Genomic DNA, 21,761 nt, shown 5'->3' on the forward strand with positions numbered 1-21,761 from the left:
GGAGAGAGAGAGAGAGACGGGGAGAGAGAGAGAGAGACGGGGAGAGAGAGAGGGAGAGACGGAGAGAGACGGGGGAGAGAGAGAGACGGGGAGAGAGAGAGAGACGGGGAGAGAGAGAGAGACGGGGAGAGAGAGAGAGACGGGGAGAGAGAGAGAGACGGGGAGAGAGAGAGAGACGGGGAGAGAGAGAGACGGGGAGAGAGAGAGACGGGGAGAGAGAGAGACGGGGAGAGAGAGAGACGGGGAGAGAGAGAGAGACGGAGAGAGAGAGAGACGGGGAGAGAGAGAGGAATTTGACCTTCCCTACAGTCAAACATGGAGGAGGTTCAGTGATGTTTTGGGGTTTCTGTGCTGCCTCTGGCACTGGGTGCTTTGAATGTGTGCATGGCATCATGAAATCAGGAGATTACCAAGGCATTTTGGAGCATAATGTTCAACCCAGTTTCAGAAAGCTGTGTCTCCGTCGAAGGTCATGGGTCTTGCAGCAGGACAATGACCCCAAACACACTTCAAAAAGCACCCAGGAATGGTTTAAGACAAAACACTGAACTGTTCTGAAGTGGCCAGCAATGAGTCCAGATCTAAATCCCATTGAACACCTGTGGGGAGATCTGAAAACAGCAGTTGGGAGAAGGCACCTTCCAAATCTGGGAGAACTGGAGCAGGTTGCACAAGAAGAGTGGGCCAAACTGCCAGTAGAGAGGTGTAAGAAGCTTATTCATGGCTATAGGAAGCACTTGACTCCAGTTATTATGTTGAAAGGCTGTGCTACCAAATATTAAGTCTCGGGTGTCAATAATCTATCTATAATTCCAGCAATGTGTGTGTGTGTGTGTGTGTGTGTGTGTGTGTGTGTGTGTGTGTGTGTGTGTGTGTGTGTGTGTGTGTGTGTGTGTGTGTGTGTGTGTGTGTGTGTGTGTGTGTGTGTGTGTGTGTGTGTGTGTGTGTGTGTGTGTGTGTGTGTGTGTGTGCGACCGCTGTTTCTCGACAACCACTGGTCCGATCTAATTGAAACTTGCCAGGTATATTGCTGGGGACCTGAGGATGTGCCTTTTCAAGGTTTGATATTAATCGGACAAGTGCCTCCCAAGTTATGGCCATTTATTTACCAAACCAATGGGAAGACACGTTGTTGCGTGGGCGTGGCCGATGGGGAAGGGAAGCACAGCCACGTTCCCCATTACGGATTACAACGTATGGGCTTCCGGAGAGTGATGACTTCTTGTATTCCAATAATTTCTCGATTTCTTAAGCGCATTTATAGATAAACACAATGGCCCAAGTTATGATCGTTTTCATATTAGACGGTGTATAAATTTCGGGAACATCAGAGTGCTGGTATGCTCCGAACCAGGAAGTAAATTTTTTCTCTCTCTTCTCTTCTCTTTTTGTTTTTCCTTACCACGACATTGCGAAAAGGTAAAATACGTTGGCGCTAATTGAATAATTTTGTATTAAAAATAAATTGCGAATAATAGTAACTGCGAATAATATCGAACTTCCGGGTCACGCATGTACGGGCACGTGAGAGCGAAGAAACGGCCTGTGTGGTTTATTTATTTATTATTATTATTTTTTATTTATTTATTTATTTTTTTACGGGCACGTACTAGTTTTGTCAATGCCATTTATTTTTATTTTCTGATTTAAAAGGATATGTTAAGTTCTGAATCAAAAACAAAGTTTCTGTCATATTAACAGTGAAATAAAGAATTGTTGAGACCAAATACTTCAATTTCAACCTATTTTTAGAAAAAAAATTGTGTTATTTGAAAAAAATCCAAGGGTGACAATATTTTTGGCCACGACTGTACAATTTGCCAAATTACTGCTAAACTGCAGGTTTGTGTACCGATTTGTGTTCAAAATCTAGGCTAAAATTCTATTGCAATCAAGTAGTTCCTCGATCATAGACCGACGTCTGTAAACAGACAAACAAAGTGAACCAATTACTTAACCCTACTTTTTGCTTCTTCCGTGGGTTAATTATGCTGAAGAAGTCTGGTGATGATGCGCAAAGTCGTGAGAGAGGAGATATGAAGCTAAAACAGAGACAGAGGGACAGATAGGCACTGTCTTTTTATTTAAATAGATACACAAACTTTAACCGATGTGTTCATCTTGTTCTTAAACAACTCTTATTAGCAAATTAAAAGTACAAAATATTAAAATTAAATGTGATTCTCAAATTACTAGCATACACAAGGAAACTTTGAAGCAGGAAAAGGCCATGTGGTTCACTTTGCCTGTACCATGTTTACATCCCAATATCCTACACTGTACTTTTTAAATTAAATTGACAATACGCCTTTACCTCCACATTATATTTGCTTAGTTGCCCTAACATAAATTGCAGTACAGTTGTCTTAGTCGAATATAATCAAAACTTAGATTACATGCTTCACAATGCAATACCTGTAGCAACAGAAAGGCAGATTTAATTTGAAACCTAAATGGGTTAAATGATGCAAAGTGGTTCATAAACAAAATGGCAAATAGGAGGGAAATAGCAGAATGAAGGAGCAGAGAAGATAAAAAACAAAGAAACAAAAAAAAAACATTTTCACAAGTGTAATTTCAAACTGAACTCGAAGCAGTTGAGAAAAAAAAAGTCACATCTACATAAGAGAAGCAGCAGAAATATTTAATAGGCCAAGAACGTCAAAATTGCGTCTTTCGCAGCTTTCGATACGGGTTCACTGTCTCATCTCTGGCCTTGCCCCCCCCCCCCTCCTGCTCCGTCTGTGCTCTGCCCCCCCTATAATTCTGCACGAGGTTCAAGGTCTGCCAAAATACCCCTTCTGGTGAAACTACCAAAATCACGAATCACTGCTCACCTTCACTCTTTCATTCCTCTTTTTCCCCGCCTCTGGAACAAACTCCCACACGCTCTTCAATCCTATTCTTCCCTCCAGGTCTTCAAAACAGCTGTTCACCATCATCTCCCAGAATCCTAAGTTCAAGCCTCATCGGCCGCTGAACTAATACACCAGGGAGTTAACTCAGCCTGTCATCCTTTCAAGGTCGGCGAAATGAGTACCAGTTCCAGTGTGTGTACTGGTAGAGGCTTCTGCATCAGCGACACAGTCGCGCTTCAAGAAATGATAGCTACCCCGGCAGCTAAGCTGCCATACGACCACCACCACCATCATTTCTTATCTTCCCCTATCCAAAACCATGATCTTTTCTACCCCCGTTAATCTACTCCAAATCCACCTCCTTCAAATTCCCTGTTTTCCTTCCTAAAAGTCCCTGTAGTGTTCATCTTGTTTACCCCATGTATCCCACGTCCCATCCCTCTCCCTTCCACAGATCTCCTCATGTCTCTGTTCCCCACCTTTTTGTGCTTCTCTCTCCCACCCCTCTTGTCTCCTGTTCCCTTTGTTATATGTTCTGAGTGTTAGCTCTTAAACGAGCCTCAAAAATGCATACAAAAAAAAAAAAACAGGGATTATCTGTGGATTATTACTGAGGCACATGGTTATCCCAGGAGTCTGCTCCCGAATGTCAATGTCTGCTCTGGATTATTTATCAGTCATGCTCTCCAACAGTTATGCAGGTAGAGCAAGTAGTGGTCATGCCAGCTTCAACCTGCTCTTATTACCATCGCCAAAGGAGAGGGTATTGCATTTGGGTCTGTTGATTTGGCTCTCTGTTGGGTAGTCGACGTAGTCGAAAAAAAAAATTTCAAAAAAATGTTTTTTTGAAATTTGTTCTACCCTTATTATCAGTATTTCCATCGATATGTTTGTCTGTCAGTCCCTCTGTTCGGTCCAGTGCTCCGTTAATAGAATGGCGATTTCGATGAAACTTGGTTGGTAGGTTCATACCATGACCTAGTTGTGTGCAAATGAGAACCGTTGCTATGGACACCACCGTTGCCAAGCAACAGGACTTTTAAATTTTTGAAAAATCATAAAAAATTATTTTTTTCGAAAATCAAAAATCAGGCCACGAGCGACTGTGGGCAGTACATTCAGCCATATTGTCAAAAATTTCCAGCAGAATCCTATGAAAACTGTCGGGAGAAGATAGACTTTGAATGAACCCTGGTCGAAAACAATAAAAAAAAAACAGTTCGTTATATCTCAGAAACTATGAGTCAGATATACATGAAACTGGTATGTCCTAGTTATGTGTGAGAAAGAACCGTTGCTATGGACCCCTCCGTTGCCTAGCAACGGCCAAAAAACCTCTAAATGTGGGGTATTTTAACGAAAAAACAATCTGCAGCATTAACCCTTGAAGCTAGAATCATGAATTTTCTTGTGCTTAATCCTCAGGTCATTCCCCATCGAACGGGCCCATCGCGTCAGGTTCTATTGGGTAGTCGACTACCCATGTCCGCCTACCGGCTTGTCTGTTTGTGTCTGTCTGCACAGAAATTTAATGTTTTTATCCGTAACTACTTGTCAGATTGAGATGAAATTTTCACCATCGGAGTGACACCATCGGAAATTCATGTAGAATTTTTTATTGATAATTATGACATCATAGATCACGTGGTGTGGTAGTTATGTTGGAAAAATGGAAAATCTTTGGACCTCTATCTCTGAAACCGCACCAAGGTAAAAATTGAAACTTGGCACATAGCAAGTACTCATTGGGAAAAAGTGTAATTTTTTTTTACGACGTCATAATTGCATATGTAGAATGCTACATCTGATCAGTATGAGAATTTGAGGGTCATCGAGGGATAAAATGGTCCACAGAGAAAAATTTGATGATGTCATCGGTCACGTGATTTGGCAGCCATATTGTTTTGTTGTTTTAAAAAAAAAACCTTCAAAAATCTTCTTCTCTGAAATGGCTGCACAGATCAAAGCAAAACTTTCCATGTATGATCGCCTATTCATGAGGAACAAAAAGTTCACACATATGACGTCATAGGTCACATTGTTTGGAAGCCATATTGGATTTACCCTAAAACCAAAAAAAAAATCTTCTCTCGAATGACTGGGCAGATCGAGAGGAAACTTTGCACAAATGTTCCCCAAGCCTTGGGGATATCTGGGTATTCATGAATAATTTATGTCACATGGTCTGGCAGCCATTTTGGATTGAGCAAAAATCTCTAAAAAAATTTATTTCTCTTGAACTGCTTAATCAATCGACTTGAGACTATACAGTTATGATCTAGTAATGATGGGGAATATGTGTTTTAAATTTCAACCTGATTGGAGGCATGGTCTGGTCGCCAGAATGATTTAATTTTTGAATCTGGGTTCTTTTTTATTTTATTTTACTTATTTGAATAAGGCTCACTTGGCTTTGCCTGGATGGGTTTGAAGGTAGAAATGCAAATACCATCTAGGTTCGTCCTGATGACTTCGTCTTTGCTTTTTTGGGGTTCCTTCTGATTATTTAAATGTAGGACTGTGCCTATTTCGTCTTCCATTTGATTTGAGTTGAATTTATTTTAATCCCATTTTAAATTCAATTGAATAATAACAAACATCATGGGTCAGAGTCAAGTGTCCAATCAAATCGGGACATCTTGGTACCTGGTCATCACTGCCAACAGTTATAAAGTGACAGTTATAGTTATGTCTCTTATTAATTACATGCCTGGTGTTGGCTTAATGGTTGGGGTGTCGGGCTTTGGATCCTAGGGTCCTGAGTTCAAATCCCGCTCAGCTGTTGAATTCATACCAGGTGGGGTTAACTCGGCCTGACATCCTTCCGAGGTCGGCAAAATGAGTGCCAGCATGCTGGTATACTGTGTCAGAGCGGCGACCCATCCAGGATTGTGCCCAATTGTCAAGGAGACTGCTTCGCAGCACCAACGCTCTGCACAGAGTATGGTCCCAATCGCCTCTCCTCCTCTTATTAATTACATAACAAACCAGTACACAAACACCACACAAAGCAAGTCCTGGCAAGGGTCTACAATCTCCGATTGCTCCTTATCTTGTTTTCCTGGTGCATTGAAAAGACCATAATGGATACATATATTGTAGGGTTTCAAGTCCATGGCCAAATATATATATATATATATATATATATATATATATATATATATATATATATATATATATATATATATATATATATATATCGTATGTACAATACAGTCAGTAGGTTGGTATTTATTTATTTTTGCCTTTTCTCGAGTTCAAGTGCAGATTCCGAGGGCAAATTCAATGCTTGAACAATGCAGATGTCTCCAAAATTTGTCACACTTATCGATGGTATCTTGTCCCAAGTTTATGCCTTCCTTCACAACAAAAGTTCCTGTCAATTATGTTAATTAGGTTATTTACGCGTCACCATGCAACGGGTATTGGGTGTGGGTTTTTTGTCTCAGTTATTGGCAATCTCCCTTTCTGAATTCATTTTTAAATACATTACTAATTGATATTTGAATTACTATCGCACAGAAATCAAGGGCTGGGATTGTGTGTACTGTAATCATGAACCAGTCTTATTAATTAGCCAATCAGTGTAATCTAGTTGCTTTTAATGTCTATTATAACACAAAAGATATTACATTTCACTCCATTTAATCAAAAAAAATTTGGTATATTTAAATGATATATAAATTCACAGAAAAGATAAAGTGGAAAAAGCTCTATCATTACCTTCTTCATCACCACCATCACTCGTAGACCCAGTTATATTCGTATTGATGGTAGCAAATTCCGAACTCATTCAAAGCCTGGGTGGCATCGCCAACAATCTCAGACGTTATCCTCACGTCTGCTCAATAACAGCGTTTTATTGCAGTCCACAGACAGATGTCCAGGGGAAGATTTGGAGGTTTTCTTTTTTTCACGAGAACACTTCTACACCATCACATGGTGGTGCTACCAATGGATGATGTGATCATGTTCCATATCATGTGACTGTTTGATGGCGAATCAGCAATGTAGACGTAATCCCAAACGAGGTCAATTTGTTTGCAGTATTCCCGCATTGCTATTGGAGGTTAATCAGTCAGTGGTATTCATGAAACTGCCTCAACACGATTCCTGATGCTGTCAGCTTTCCAGCGATGTGTGCCACATTAATGTCCAACATGCAAATCTTTGCAAAATCTCATTTCCTCCATTACTTATCTGGCAGACTTTCACAATGAACCCCTCCCCTCTCCCTGGACCCCCACCCCCTCACCGCTCTCCCCCACCACCACCCACATTAATTCACACAAAGCAGCAATGTAAAGCAAGATGTCCAGCAATACAATTTACACAGACCAAATGTAAAGCAGTTTATCTGTAAATAGCCATTTCTGAGCACAAGTGACCTTTTTGCCAGTACTGAAAAACAGCAGTCCATGCAACTTCAAAGTCGTAGTGGCAGATCACAAAAACATCGAAATATCAAGAATAAAAATTTGAGTCACACTTTTGAAAAAATTTTTTTTTTTAAGTTGCTCAGGAAATTGGAACCATATCTTTTTGGGGTTTTTTCCCAATGGGTACCACTCGTATTGATGTGGAAGACGGGCCTACATGCACTCTCCAGCACCTCAGGATAATGGTTAACACTGTGACAAAGCACAGCTCAAAAAACCGATCTATAAATCGGTCTATGGATATAAACCAGACCGGCAAGACACAAAGGATCCTGTAGGACTCTCACGTTGCACCCAACAGCTTTTCTGAGGCGCATGATAAACACACTAGCATGATGAGCAAAGTTGTCGACATGCCAGAGGCAAAAGTATGTTCGAGTCGTAAGAGCAAGTGCACACACCCAGAGAAGGATAACAACCACAAAAAAGTAGCAATGCAAGAAAAGTGGATCAAAAAGAAAAATTAGCAGAAAATTGCATCAACGTTCACTATTTTCTGAAGTCCAATTTAGGAACGATTATAAAAAAATTTTTTACAATGGTTAAGTAGGTCTGATATTTCACATATGTGCTTTGGTTAAGTATGTCTCCTTTAATACTTCAGTGCTTTCTATTTTAAGCAATAATGTGGCAAGCATTGAAAAGACACAAAAACTTGTATTTTAACATTCCGTGAGAGCACGTGCAAGTAATGATATAAAATAGAAATATACAAGTTAATTCACAAACAGCCAAATAAAGTCCTCCTTGCACATCTGCTTTTCAAAGGAATGGAGCTTCCATCGTTGGGAAAGATGGAGCACATCTACCTCACTATTTCTTCGGTGAATGCTTTACTTTTCTGTTAAATGTGAAACTAATTTAAACACAAGTTTGGAAGAAAGGGTTTATGGGTTAGAAGTCACCAATGTCATTTTGTAACATTTTTGTTTGTTGTATTTTATTTTCATCGGAGAAATAAAAACGAGGCGAGGAAGGGCCAAATCTGACGCTCAGATTATGACAATAGAGTAGAACGGGTCACTGTTGCATCGACGAGTGGACTTTACTTTCAAGACAGATGCTCCGTGCAATCCACAATGTCAATAAATTTTGTTTTGTTTTAGTAATCCATGCATCCTGAAGTACAATATTTTCATTTTGATCATTTCTTCTTGAACATTTTGCTGCAGGAAAACTATTAGTGATGTAATTTGCGAGTTGACTGAACCCATCAAGATAAACTATAAATATTTACTGCATGTGTAAAACTTATCGCAATCACATTCTACTTACTACTTTGATGGCCCCAATTATTCTAACATTCCCAAATTATTCCAACCAAAGAATGTTTTTTGCCCAAGTCCTTCATGAAGCAACTCGTCAGGCTCGACGTTTGACTGGCAATAATTTGGAATTTGGATCGGGTGCCAGAGATAACTCACCTACTGTTTGTGAAAAACAAACACCAATAATAAATAAATAAATAAAAACCTTCATTACCAACAGCCACTCTTTCTTCATAATACAAGCAAGTGTTCACACCCCTGCCCAATCTCCTGCCCCTTCACCCCATTTTCCCTCATGAATAATCACCAATTCAAACCTCAATGCGATTCCACAACTGGAAACAATGAACATGCTGAATTGGAAAGATGTATTTATGGGCAAGTATAAATCTAGTCTATGTCTCTGGTGTTCGATCCAGTGCTGTCAAAATAAGCTCATGGACAAGGATTGCACTCAGTGGTTTGCTTTTGCCTTGCCAGCAGTAGTAGTCAGAGCAGGAATTTTCTGTTTGTTCAAGGTGCCGGCGATAACTCGCCTGCTCTTTGTGAGACACTCCGATTCCAGCTTTGGTGAACATTGCAGCCACACAAGCACAGAACTTGCACCCAGCTTTCAATGTAAATGGCAAAAGTGAGAATTTTAAAAGTTAATATTAACATTTCAGCACCTGTAAAAATTGACACCATTTTGCTTACAATTCAGTCACAAGTTATCATTCGATCGATTACAAAGTTCAGGAAAATTGAAATGTCAGCAAAGTATCACATTTTTTATTATTATTATTTTTATTATTATTATTATTATTTTAAACAGCAGTACACATTAATGATTCAAACACACGTGACGTTATGTTAATAATATCACGTCAAGATAATTTGCAAAGTACTTTCATTATATGGCCTGTAACATATGAGAAAACGTTGGGGTTACAAACCTAATGTTTTTGGAAAAAATAAAAAATTAAAAAAAACTTTTGCAGTTAAGACAGCTTTTGAGTTGAAATCAAGAATGTGGATTGTCGAATAATCAAAGTAACAAGATAACTCACCATTGAAAGGCGTTGTAGTGGAAATACACAATGCCCAATCCATACAGAAACGCAGCATTCTGTAATGAAGATGAAGAAGAAGAGATGGCACAATGCTTTCTAAACTACAACAGAGAGTTCAGAAAACTTTGCCTTCCCAACCCGTTCTGGGTGAAAGTACCATATGTAATAATAAAAAACATAATTCGAATTAGTTTTCACAGCAATAACCAAAAACTTTCAAAAAAACATTTCCCCCACACCCCAACACCCTCCACAAGTAAATACGTGTTTATTGTATTTTAGATTTTTAGACAAAAAAAAACAAAAAACAAAATAGTTATTAACAGACTCAGTGGTGTGATGGTTAGAGCATCCACTATAAATCTGAAAGGTTGGTGGGTCGAACCCGGGCTGACTCACACCAAAGATGGTCCGTGCTGCTTCCTTGTTGGACACTCAACCTTTTAAAGGATAGGGCATGGACAATCAACCGTAGGTTGGCAACAGTTCCACATGCTTTGATGGGCCCAATGGCCAAATCCTGTGTTGAAGTTCATTAAAAGGGAACTCAGATTTATTATTATTATTATTATTATTATTATTATTATTGTTATCCCGCCCCCTCCGTGAGGGAGGGAGCGGGATATTGTAATCGTCCGGTTTGTTTGTCTGTCTGTCTGTCTGTCTGTCTGTTAGCAACTTTACGGCAAAACGGCTTTAGCAAACACTATCAAATTTAATCCACAGGTGGGCAATGAACCTTGGACGACCCCATTAACTTTTGGGTCCAATTGGATCAAAGGTCAAGGTCAAGGTCACGAAAAGATCAAAATCGTTTTTCGTTCATAACTTCATTAAAAATGATCTGATTTACTTCAAACTAAGCTTATAGTGAACCTTATTCTATTTGTCACTTATAATCCTACCCATTCCTACAGTGAAAAATGCATATTTGTGAAGATCGGAAGGGTCCGAAGTTTTGGGGGTCATGGCCATCGGTCAAAATTACAAATTTTCCATTAAAACTAAAACATGGTTACGAAAATACAACTTTATGGGAAAACGGCTGGCTCAAACACTGTCAAATTGTATCCACAGATGGGTAATGAACCTCGGACGACCCCATTAACTTTTGGGTCCAATTAGGTCAAAGGTCAAGGTCAGGTCACGAAAAGGTCAAAATCGTTTTTCACTCATAACTTCGTCAAAAATGGTTTAATTGACTTCAAACTAAGACTAAAATATTCCTTATTCTATTCCTTCTAATCAACATTCAGGTTAAGGATGTATCAAATTTAAATTTGATCCCCAAAATAACTTTATGCCTTAAATGGGTGGGATTTGTTATGCCTGGCACCACTTATCATTTTTATTATTATAAACTCATTGAAATTTAAGGATGATGATCTCTCTCAAGTCACAAAAACAACAAGAAAAAGAGCAATCAGAGATTGCAGACCATTGCCAGAACTTCTTTCTTGTGGTGTTTGTGTAGTTTTGTGTGGTGTATTTTGTGTGGTGTTTGTGTACTGGTGTGTTACGTAATTAATAAGAGACAGAACTAGAACTGCCACTTTATAATTGCTGGCAGTGTTGACTGGGTACAAGACATCCCGCTTTGATGCAACCCCGCTTTGATTGGACGCCTGACCTTGAACCATGACGTTGTATATTATTATTCAATTCAATTCAGAATGGGATGAAAATAAATTCAATTCAAATCAAATCAAATGTAAAACCAAATAGGTAGAGTTCTGCATTGGAGTAATCAGGAGCTCAAATGAGCAAAAAGCAAAGATGAAGTCTTCAAGAGGAACCCGGATAGGATTTACATTTCAGCTGCTACTCCTCTACCCTCAAACCCATCCAGGCATAGCCAAGTGACCCTTATTCAAAAAAAATATAAAATATATTCTGGCTGCCAGACCATGGTTGAAAAATATTATATATACATATATATATAAATATATATATATATGTATATATATATTGTTGTTGGCCGGGGACCGGTGGCGAGAACAACCACTAGGTGGGGGAGGTTACGTCGTCTCCCACCAGACTCCCCGGAATTGTAGGCCGGCGCTCCGGATAATTCCGTGAGGTGGCCGGTCGCTTAACCGAGCGTGGACGCCAATATCTCAACCACGTAGCATAGGTTCTTTTTGTCTAGAACCAGCTTACCTAATTAACTACGTGACTTCGACTACCAGGGAACCACGCCCTCGGCACGTCTTGCTCGAACTGGGTCACTCTACCGGCTGCAGTAGCGTTCCAACTACCGACTACCAACTCCGGTTCGGGTGCTGTCAAGTGGAACTGCCAAAGCCGCACTGGCTCGAATGAACCGATTTAAATTATCGAGTATAAAGTCCCAGCTAAAACTCAGATCCGAACAATGCTGGACCATTGAAAGAAAGGACGGAAACGAACTGGGAACATTTCTAATAATGGTAATTTATTTACAATAAAGAAGACAAAGCAAGACTTATCGCGGAATACACAAGCAAGAATTTACAATGTTCAAAAACACTTACACAGTTTCTACTTACAAGATGGGCCCACACACTCAGATTATTTATTCAAAGACCCCCGCAGCCAGAGAGGGAGAGACAAGCTGAGGGTCGCAGTTCGCTTGGGCACCTGCACGTTGAAGGGAGGGGGTGCTCCGTGGTGCGGCACCTGCTAATGGTCATGCGGCTCAGCCCACAGTCACACGTGTGGGGCTCGTGCCCGTGGAGGAACCCGAGTGGAGCAGTCGAAGTCCCAGGGCGGAGATCAGGGTCACGGACGGGACCCAGGAAAACTCCAACGAACACCAGCCAAATGCAGAACTCCACTCGAAAGCCCCAGACTCCAGCTCAAATCGCACAACGCACAGCAAGCAACTCAACTCCTCCAAAAAACTTACACTCTGAGGATCGAGTCTTATTTTTATGGACCTCCCCAAACGCGAACGGGCAGGGGCTCGGTGAAATAGACATCACCGTCCCCCCCCAATTGGACAGGGTCTTCATGGGGTCCGCCCTTTCTGGGCGGGGCCTCGGCCAAAACGGGAGGCCCGCCCCTCCACGCGGATGAACTCATCAAGGGGAAGATCCAACGTTGAAAAGGAACGTTTGTGGAAGGGCAAAGGAACGGCGGACTGGACGTTTTTGCCCTGTATGCTGTGGCCGGCGAGGCGAGGGTTGCAAGCGCTGGAAGGTACCGTGGTTGGTTGTTGGATGGTCTGTTGGATGATTGTTGGAGGGTTCCTTGGATGGTCTGTTGGATGGTCATTTGATGTAATGACCTACCTTAAAGAACATCGCAGCACACACCTTTGATTCTCCCACAAGACAAAAGGAAGGGACCTGTCTCACATGTACTTAACAGAATAACTGGCTCTTGGGACATCTGTATGTTTGAATGCATATGGTTTCCAGATCCGTAGCACTACCCCTCCCCCCCCCCCTTTTCATAGACTCGACCCAAGTCGTTAATTTTTGTGTGGCATGCAGGTGTAGGTTTTCCCCGAGTACGTTTTACCTACGGATCTCTGAGTGCGACATTTTGAATGCATGTCCCAAAAATAAATAACCTAGTGCGTTGCGTACCTAAACTAAGACTCATTCAGACAACTTAACTACATTGCTGGCACTAAACAAACAACAGGTGGGTTAGGACTATGTACATTTCTAATATTTACACTCCCCATGGCTGATGACCTGTGATTTGAGGAGAAAAAAAACACAACAAAGGCAACATTTGTGGATGGTCAGACGTCTTTAGGGCCTTCAAAGGTCCCTTGTTTGACGTTGAATTGCTGTTGTTGTTTTATTCCTTTTTATTTCGGCTGCTGGAGGCAACTCACCCTAACCCGGCAGGCCAAACGCCGTTTCACAGGCCATTTAAACTGGCCTTTATGCAACAAGGAGGTATCCGGGCTGCTCAAATGCAGTCCCCAGTAATGTGGCAGGGCAGTCCTTGCAAATACTTTCAGAGATGGTCCTGGAGCACATGGTGAAGGTTGTGACATGGGAAAGCAAACAAAGGCATGGGTGGGTATGGAGGCAAGGCAAAGGCAGGCAAAGCATGGCATGGCAAACGCAGACCAGGCAAGATGCAGCACAACAGGAGGTTGGCGCATGAAGCTGGTCGGCCTCGGTCTGGTCTCGTGAGGTTGTGGAGGGGGTGCGGTGGCGCCGGCCGGTCTGAAAACGGGCTCAGACCTACCCTACGGTCTCCTCCCAACCTATCGCCTATGCCTGTCCTTGTCTATACCCACCCCCATTAGCTTGCAACAACAAAAAAACACGAAATTCAGACTCTTTTTTTTTTTTTTCTTTATAATTACGTTTGGCCCAAGACCCTTATCGTCTTTGTTCGGCTAACCTGTCCTGACCGTCTATCCCCAATCCCTAAGATCCTTTTTGAGGGGATTGAGGAAGAGACTAGTGAATCTGTCTCGAGACCAAATGCAGCGTCAGAATAACTCCCTCAGATTTCAGCAATTTCCCAAGACGAGTCCAGCGGCCTACGAACAGCGAAGGGATGGATAGTGCGAAGGGGTTCACGTTTCCTATCTATCCTTGCATTTATTAAACGTTAATCTATCCCCGGGCCTTTTCAACACGCCTGTTTCTTTAAACTATCGGTTCTAGCAACCATGATTCCCGTCACCTGTGTTGGTATTAGTTATTAGTTTGGGCCTGGCCCGCAAATTTTCACTTGTGCTCTTGCACAATTTCGTGGCTGGGCAGCATGGCTCCATTGGCAGGGATACCCATCTGCCGAACTCAAACTTCGGCACCCCCGGGTCGCTGAGGCTGTCTCCGAGCCTACCTACTCCTTATGAACGTGGGGGATGCCCTTCCTGGCATCTTCCCCGTCGATGCCCTCATGGAATTTTGGTGCTCCAGGTCCCGTTTCCGTGGGCTACCCGTGCTCATTACACTAACTCGGATCCTTGGACCCGTAGGTTGGCAACTCCTTGGTTGGCAAAGGTTGGCAATTGAGCCCAGGGCCTACTCTGGCCGACTACTTCGGTGCCCTCTACTCAGTACGCATATTTCCACAGCCACGCTCCCAGCTGGTCAATAGACTCTTTCACCCATCAAAAGGTTTCGTGCCTTCATTCGACACCAACAACTGACCGACATCTGTTTGGTAAATTTGAATAACCCACAAACGAACATTACATTAACCCCGGGTTCCCCTGGGTGGGATTCACTCCTCCCCCCCCCCAATCATTCATTCGCACCATGAATTCCACATTCACTCCACTCACACTCGGGCCTGCTGACCCACATTCACTCATTGCACATTTTTCTCTTTTTTTTTTTTTTTTCAATTCACACCAATACTGCTGCTCTACTCGCAACATTCCCCTTACCAGCTCGTGCCCCTTGTCATCCCTTACTCAAATGCACGTTCCATTTAATTCTACGTAGCTAATCTACGTCCCCACTACACGTTCCATGTCTGTCCAAGTCTCCAATCCATTCTAAATTCTAAAGTAAATTCCCACTAACTCGTCCCACCAGGTCCCATGAAGAACTGCTCATGCTCCATGAGGCCGGTCAAACCAACGCTAAACCCATGCACTAACTAGTGCTCCTTTGCCCACGGCGAGGATGTTTGCTACATCCTGGCCGAATTTCGTTTACTCGGGGCAAGGCTCTAAGAGCCTTGCGTCTCCGTGGGAGCGGTGGTCCGAGCTCCGGCTCCTTCGGTCTGATCCATCCATGAGGGCATAAGGTCGCCTTTATAGGGTCTTAGGCGGTCTGTGTGAACGATACGGGGAAAGGCCTGTGGCCCCATTTTAATTTTGATGACCACGTCACTAATTTGCGCCAGGACGATCCCCGGGCCCTGCCAGGGCAAGGTGAATTTCGGACATTTGCCCTTCCTCCTCCGGGGGTTGAAGAACCAAATCTTCATCCCTGGGGAGTACTCACTCGCCTGGCTCCAGTGGTCACTTCATTTTCACACCCGCCTGTTGGAGTTGGCGGTGGGCGAAGGCATGGACTCGTTCCATGCCTTGCTCCAACTGACGTGCGTAGCCCTTCCCTGGGGGTCCGGCGGGACGCTCAGGCGTCGGGCCGCACAGCAAATCGACGGGGGCTCGCAACTCCCGTCCATACATGAGCAGCGCCGGGCTGCAAGCGGTGGCTCCATGCTGACTTGTTCAGTTGGCCATTAACAAATACGGGAGATGTTCGTCCCAGTCATCCTGACAGGAGGTGGTGAAGAGTGCCAATTGTTGAATTTGGCTTCTATTGAACCTTTCCACCATCCCGTCAGATTGTGGCCCTAAGGGAGTGTCCGGGTTTTTCGAATTGACAGGAGACTGCACACTTTTTTTAGTAATTCGCTTTCAAAATTTCGCCCCTGGTCAGTGTGCAGCTCCTCCGGAATCCCGTGCCGACATACAAAAACTTCTACGAAGGCCTGTGCCACCACCCCGGCTTCTTGGTTGGAAACGGCATAGTCTCTGGCCATTTATTGAAGTAGTCCATAATTACTAGGATGTATCGGTTACCTTAGCGAGTGGGGGGCAGTGGTCCCAAAATGTCCATGGCCACTCACTCAAGGGGGGCCCAACCTGATGTAGTTGAAGCAGGGCCCTCATCCTCCATGCCGGTCCCTTTTTGGCAGTACAGGCGTTGCATGATCGAAACCAGTTCTGAACATCGCGCCCCATGTTGACCCAATAAAACCGCCGGCGGACCCAAGATGTTGTTTTGGTCTTGCCCAAATGGCTGCGGGGCAGGTACCGTGAACCTGGTCCAAAATTTTATTCTTAAATTGGTCAGGGACTATCACTAGCCAGGAAGTTCTTTCTGAGGGGATCTCCACCCATCTACGGTACAAGATGTCATCCCTCATTGCCAGAGTTTTCCATAGAGCCCAGTACGCCTTTGTTCACACTCCGAATGGGTTGACCTCCTCCCCGCTGTGTCTCTTATTGACCCGGACCCACTCATACACAGGCCCGAACATGGGATCTTCCCGCTGGGCCGTGCTCCACGCCAAATCACCAAATTCCTCATCCGCGGTTATTGGCAAAATTGGGCCTACCATCCAGGCTGCACTTACTTACTTATTGTGTCCATAAAAACAGCAGTTACAGTACACATGGCTCGATGTGGTTCAGCCAAAGCTGAGCACATTGCTGACCCTTATAATTAAACTCTGCCAAATCCAATGCTGTGCAGGACTGTTCCAGCAGGGGGCATGTCAGTAGATGCTGCATAGTTTGTGGTTCAGTGCCACAGTTACACACAGCGTCCCTGTCATTTAAGTATCCCCATTTGGGGAGAGTGACTTTTGTTCGTCCAACACCAGATCTTAGTCTGTTCAGGCATTTCCACATTGCATAGCTTGAATCTGCTCCAGGGGGGAGTGCCTCACTCACATTTCGCTCCATTGTTGTTCTTAATGGAAGGTTGCTCAGTCTTTCTTCCCATTGAATAACTCTTTCCTGCTTGTGCTTGATGTTTCAAGGGGGGTGACATACCTTAGGAAGCTCTTTCTAGACTTCAGACGGCTTTGGGCTGGCATATGACCAAAGAGAGGATGTCTTTCATCTGTAGCCTGTTGTTGACGCTCTTTCTTACTTGCTACACTTCGTCGTATCTCTGGTGGGGCTATGCCTGCCAAGATATACAGACGGTCCATAGGTGTTGGTTTAAGGCAGCCTGTAATGAGGCGGCAGCTAGCATTGAGAATGGGATCTAGCTTATTTGCATGTGTAGTTTGTTCCCATACAGGGCAGGCATATTCAGCCGTTGAGTAGCAAAGAGCTAGTGAAGTTAACTTCAATGTCTGTGGGCTAGCACCCCAAGTTGAACCAGTGAGCTTACTGATGATGTTGTTCCTCGCACTCACTTTGCACTTCTCAATGTGAGCCTTAAAAGAGAGACATCTATCTTGGGTAGGTTGGGTATTCACAGTGTTCAAGAGGGATTCCTGACCAATCAACCTGCAGTTGGCGCTTGGCTTCGCAATTTCGCAAGTGGAAGGCACACACCTGTGTCTTGGATGGATTTGCACGGAGGTGGTTCTCTTCATAGTTGGATGTTAACTCTGCAAGAGCATTGGAAAGTCTCTCTTCAACAACTTTGAAATCGGCATCTTGTAAACCTATGCCAAGGTCATTTGCATAGATGAACGGCGGGTGTCTACACTATTTGGTTGGTCGTTGATGTAGATGTTAAAGAGGAGTGGTGCGAGCACACTCCCCTGTGGGAGGCCATTCTTGAGTCCTCGCCATCTGCTTTTCTCACCTCCTAATTCAACAAAGAAGTGTCTGTTCTCGAGCATGCTTTCAATCAACTCTGTTAGGTGAGTGTCTTTTGTGGTCTCCAGGATCTTGCGAAGAAGACGTCTGTGGTTGACTGTGTCATAGGCAGCTGAGAAGTCGACAAACACTACACCAGTTACCATCCCTTCCTCATAACCATCTTCGATGTACTGGGTAAGGTTGAGTACTTGGCTAGTTGTGGACTTGCCGGGACGGGAACCTGCTTGTTCAGGGATGAGGTGTCCATCGACAGCAGGACCAATTTTGTAAAGGATCAGGCGTTCGAAAAGCTTAAAGGTGTGACTCAGGAGTGAGATTGGTCGGAAATTCTTAGGAGCGGATGGGTCTTTCCCAGGTTTCAGCAGTGCAATAATGTGGGCTTTCTTCCAGATCTTAGGGAGCTTGTGTGTTACTAAGCATTCTTTAAAGAGCTGTAGAAGCCACTTCTTTGCCTCATGACCAAAGTGCTTAATCTGCTCAGTTGCAATCTTATCCAGCCCTGTTGCCTTTCCCATTTTGAGGGTAGAGATTCCTGCTTCCATCTCTCCCATAGTAAGTGGTCTTGTGAAACCAGGGTCTTCACCGTATTTCTTACGGTTTAGCTTGATCTTCTCTCTCTTTCCACTCTTTCCATTCTTTAGCAATTGGTTGGCGACTTGATTTGCAGTGTTTTTTGGGTGCTGAGAAACTGCTTTAGGATTGCCACGTAGCTTGTGAATTAGTGACCATGCTTTCTTGCTATTTTTTGACATGTCGGTAGACTCAATAAGAGCATTCCAGGTATTACGTCGCTCTTGGGCAATGCTTTCCATCACCTTCTCACCTTGGGCTGTTGTATCTTCGGAGAAAGGGTCTACTTCAAACATGCTAATATAGTCATCATAAAGTCCTGCACATTCCATTGAAAGTCCAGGTATAAATTCAACTCTACAGCCTCGTGGGATATGTTTCCGGGTAGTTTTCAGTACCACATTAGCAAACAGGTCGTAGTTCTTGCTTATTGGTGTTATATATTTGATCTTCTCTTCCAGCTCGTTGGTAAACTTTTTCCAGTCTGCTTTCTTGAAGTTAAAGCGCCTCTTAAAGGGGGCGGTGGTTGGGACTACAGCTGCATTGACTTGGATCCCAATGGGACGGTGTTGACTTGATGGAATGGGGTCGAGGCTGCACTGATAAGGAGCTTCTGGGAAGTGTCCGCTAATTGGTCCCTCTCCTCGTGCCTCGTGCAATATCGACAGTTTTCTCCCAAACAGGAGTGTCGAGAGAGCGCATCGGCATTCCCGTGAGCATTACCAGATCTATGGGCCACATTGAAATCGCACTGCTGCAACTTTTCCAACCACCTTACAATTTGGTCCTCTGATTCCTTGAACCGTAAGAGCCATTACAAGGAGGAATGGTCAGTTCAAACCAAAAATTTCCTCCCGGAGAGGTATGGGTGGAAATGGTTCACGGCAGACAGCATGGCCAATAGCTCCTTGCGAGTGACACAGTAATTTCGTTCAGGCCTACTAGTGGCCCGACTGTAATACGCGATCACTCTTTCCATGCCCCCCTGTGTCTGAGACAAGACTGCACCCAATCTTTCCTGGCTTGCATCCGTGTCCAAGGTATACATCCCGTCATCGGTGGGGTAGGCTAAAATGGGTGCAGATGTCAAACACCCCTTTAATTTGAGGAAGGCCTGATGGCATTCCTCTGTCCAGTTAAATCGCGACCCCTTCTCCGTAAGCTGGTGAAGGGGTCTGGCTATGTCCGCAAATTTTGCCACAAAACGCAGGTAGTTGGAGCAGAGACCCAAAAGAACGAGTACCTGTTTGACGTTACGAGGTACGGGCCACTCCTCTACCGCTGTAATTTTTCCTGGGTCGGTTTTCACCCCATCTCGGCCCATCACGTGTCCGAGATAGGCCATCTCTTTTGCGAACAAAATACATTTCCCTGGGCTCAACTTCAACCCTGCCTGCTTGAGGCACCCAAACACCTGGTCCAAATTGGCTATGGCCTGGGAAAATGTTTTAGCATGTACCAGGACGTCATCCAGGTACACCAGGCATGATTGCCATGGCATGCCGCCCAGCACACGCTCCATCAATCGTTCAAAGGTGGCGGGGCGTTACACAAACCGAACGGCATTACAGTGAACTGATACAGTCCCTTCCCTGTAGAGAATGCTGTTTTCTCCTTCCCCATCTTATCCATCTCCACCTGCCAATACCCACTCTTGAGGACTAAAGTTGAGAACCATTTAGAGCCTGAAACGGCGTCAATTCTAGGCAGGGGATCGGAGTCTGAGTGTCACGTTGTTAAGCTGGCGATAGTCCACACAGAAACGCGTGGTCCCATCTTTCTTTTTGACCAACACAACCGGTGACATCCAAGGACTTCCCGTGGGCTCAAGGACACCTGCATTGAACATCTTTTCAACCTGTTCATCAGCATTCTCTCTCTTGCTCCAAGGTAGCCGTCGAGCAGGCTGACGGACAGGCCGGGCCCCATTGGTGTGGATCTGATGTTTCACCAGGCCCGTACGTCCAATATCCTCGGGTGACAAGGAGAAGATTTCTATGTGTCGGTCGACGAGTTTGTGTAAGGCCTCCCGCTGGGCGTCCTCTAAATCTACGTTACTCCGATATACCATCTCGCAAATGGGATCGGGCGAATTCCTACCAGACTCTGAAGACCCCCTCTGGGGCTGGTCCGACTCGATGTTATCGTCCCTCAGCTCTGCGACTCGTACCACTGGGGTGCAATCTGCCACCTTCGTGCCCCATCCAATAGTGCGTGGTTCCGTGCTGACATTAATTACCCTGACGGGCACGACAGGCCCGTCAGTGTTTAATAGGGTGCGGCCCATGACTAAACCCAGAGTCGATTGCCCCACCAGTAGTTCGGCCAGGCCACAGGAGCCCTGCCAGGTTGGGTGAGCCTGCCACCATGCCGGAATTACCACCTCGGCACCCGAAGGGATGCTCACAGAGTTGGGAGCCTCCAGCTCTACCTTCTCATCCGTGCTCATACCCCCCAGCGGCAACTCGTCACCACCCATCTGCATGACACCTCGGCCCAAGTCGATTTTGCAACCACCGGCGGTCAGCACATCCAACCCCATTAAACATGGGTCGCACACCTCCACCACCCAAACCTCTATCCTTCTTTTAGCAGAGCCCAATTTAAGGGTCACGAAACCACGCCCTATGATGGGGGCCGTTGCCCCGATAGCTAGCTGCAAACTATGATTTTGCAGACGGTGGATCTCATCCCAACCGTCTACACTCGAATCAAGGACCACAGGGCTGGTGATCGTGGCGCTTGCTCCTGTGTCCACAACGGCGTCTACCCCCACGCCAGCAATTTTGCACCTAATTGTCAAACTGCCAGTGCCAATTTGGCCACAATAAATGACTTGTCGCAGCACTGAGGGCTCTTTCCCATCTGGTTCTGCTGAACACGGCCCTGTATGCTCGGCACTCATTCGTTTCCCTGGGACTGGCGGGGGGTGTTGGGGGCCGGCTAGTCAGGTCTGTTCGGGGCGGAGTTGGTGGTCTGGTGGACAGGGGCCTCTCCTTACGTGGGGCCCTGCACTTCCGCGACAGGTGGCCCACCCGATCACAGTTAAAGTACTTAACCGGGTACGGTGCATGCCTCCGGTATTCCAAATTATACCCCCCCCCCCAACCCGTTCCGAATTGGGGTATTGTCCAATGGCCCACACGTGTCGTCCTGCGAGCCGCTTGCCATGGTCCAGACCCTGCCAACCGGCGGTCGATCATATCCCGGACCATTCCCTCCAGCTCCGCTCGGGTGCCAGGACCAGCCCTGGCTCCAGGCTCATGGCTGTCCATGGGACCCACCTGCTGGACAGTTATTGCATTTCGCTC

The 21,761-nt window shown here is 44.8% G+C and overlaps 1 protein-coding gene across 2 annotated transcripts in view; it reads right to left on the reverse strand.

Annotated features, from left to right (window-relative positions):
• LOC147017806 (histone demethylase UTY-like) overlaps nt 1-21,761 on the reverse strand; it is a 292,751-nt gene that overhangs the window by 211,487 nt on the left and 59,503 nt on the right. For both annotated transcript variants that reach the window (XM_085896797.1, XM_085896796.1), the window contains exon 5: nt 9,615-9,673. In XM_085896797.1, coding sequence (XP_085752923.1) covers nt 9,615-9,673 — 59 coding nt within the window. The remainder of the gene's footprint in view (nt 1-9,614; nt 9,674-21,761) is intronic.

This window comes from Eptatretus burgeri, chromosome 10 (genome assembly GCF_056783735.1).
Source record: "Eptatretus burgeri isolate ZD-2024b chromosome 10, Ebu_testis_v1, whole genome shotgun sequence".
In the NCBI taxonomy this organism is placed as follows: Eukaryota; Metazoa; Chordata; class Myxini; order Myxiniformes; family Myxinidae; genus Eptatretus; species Eptatretus burgeri.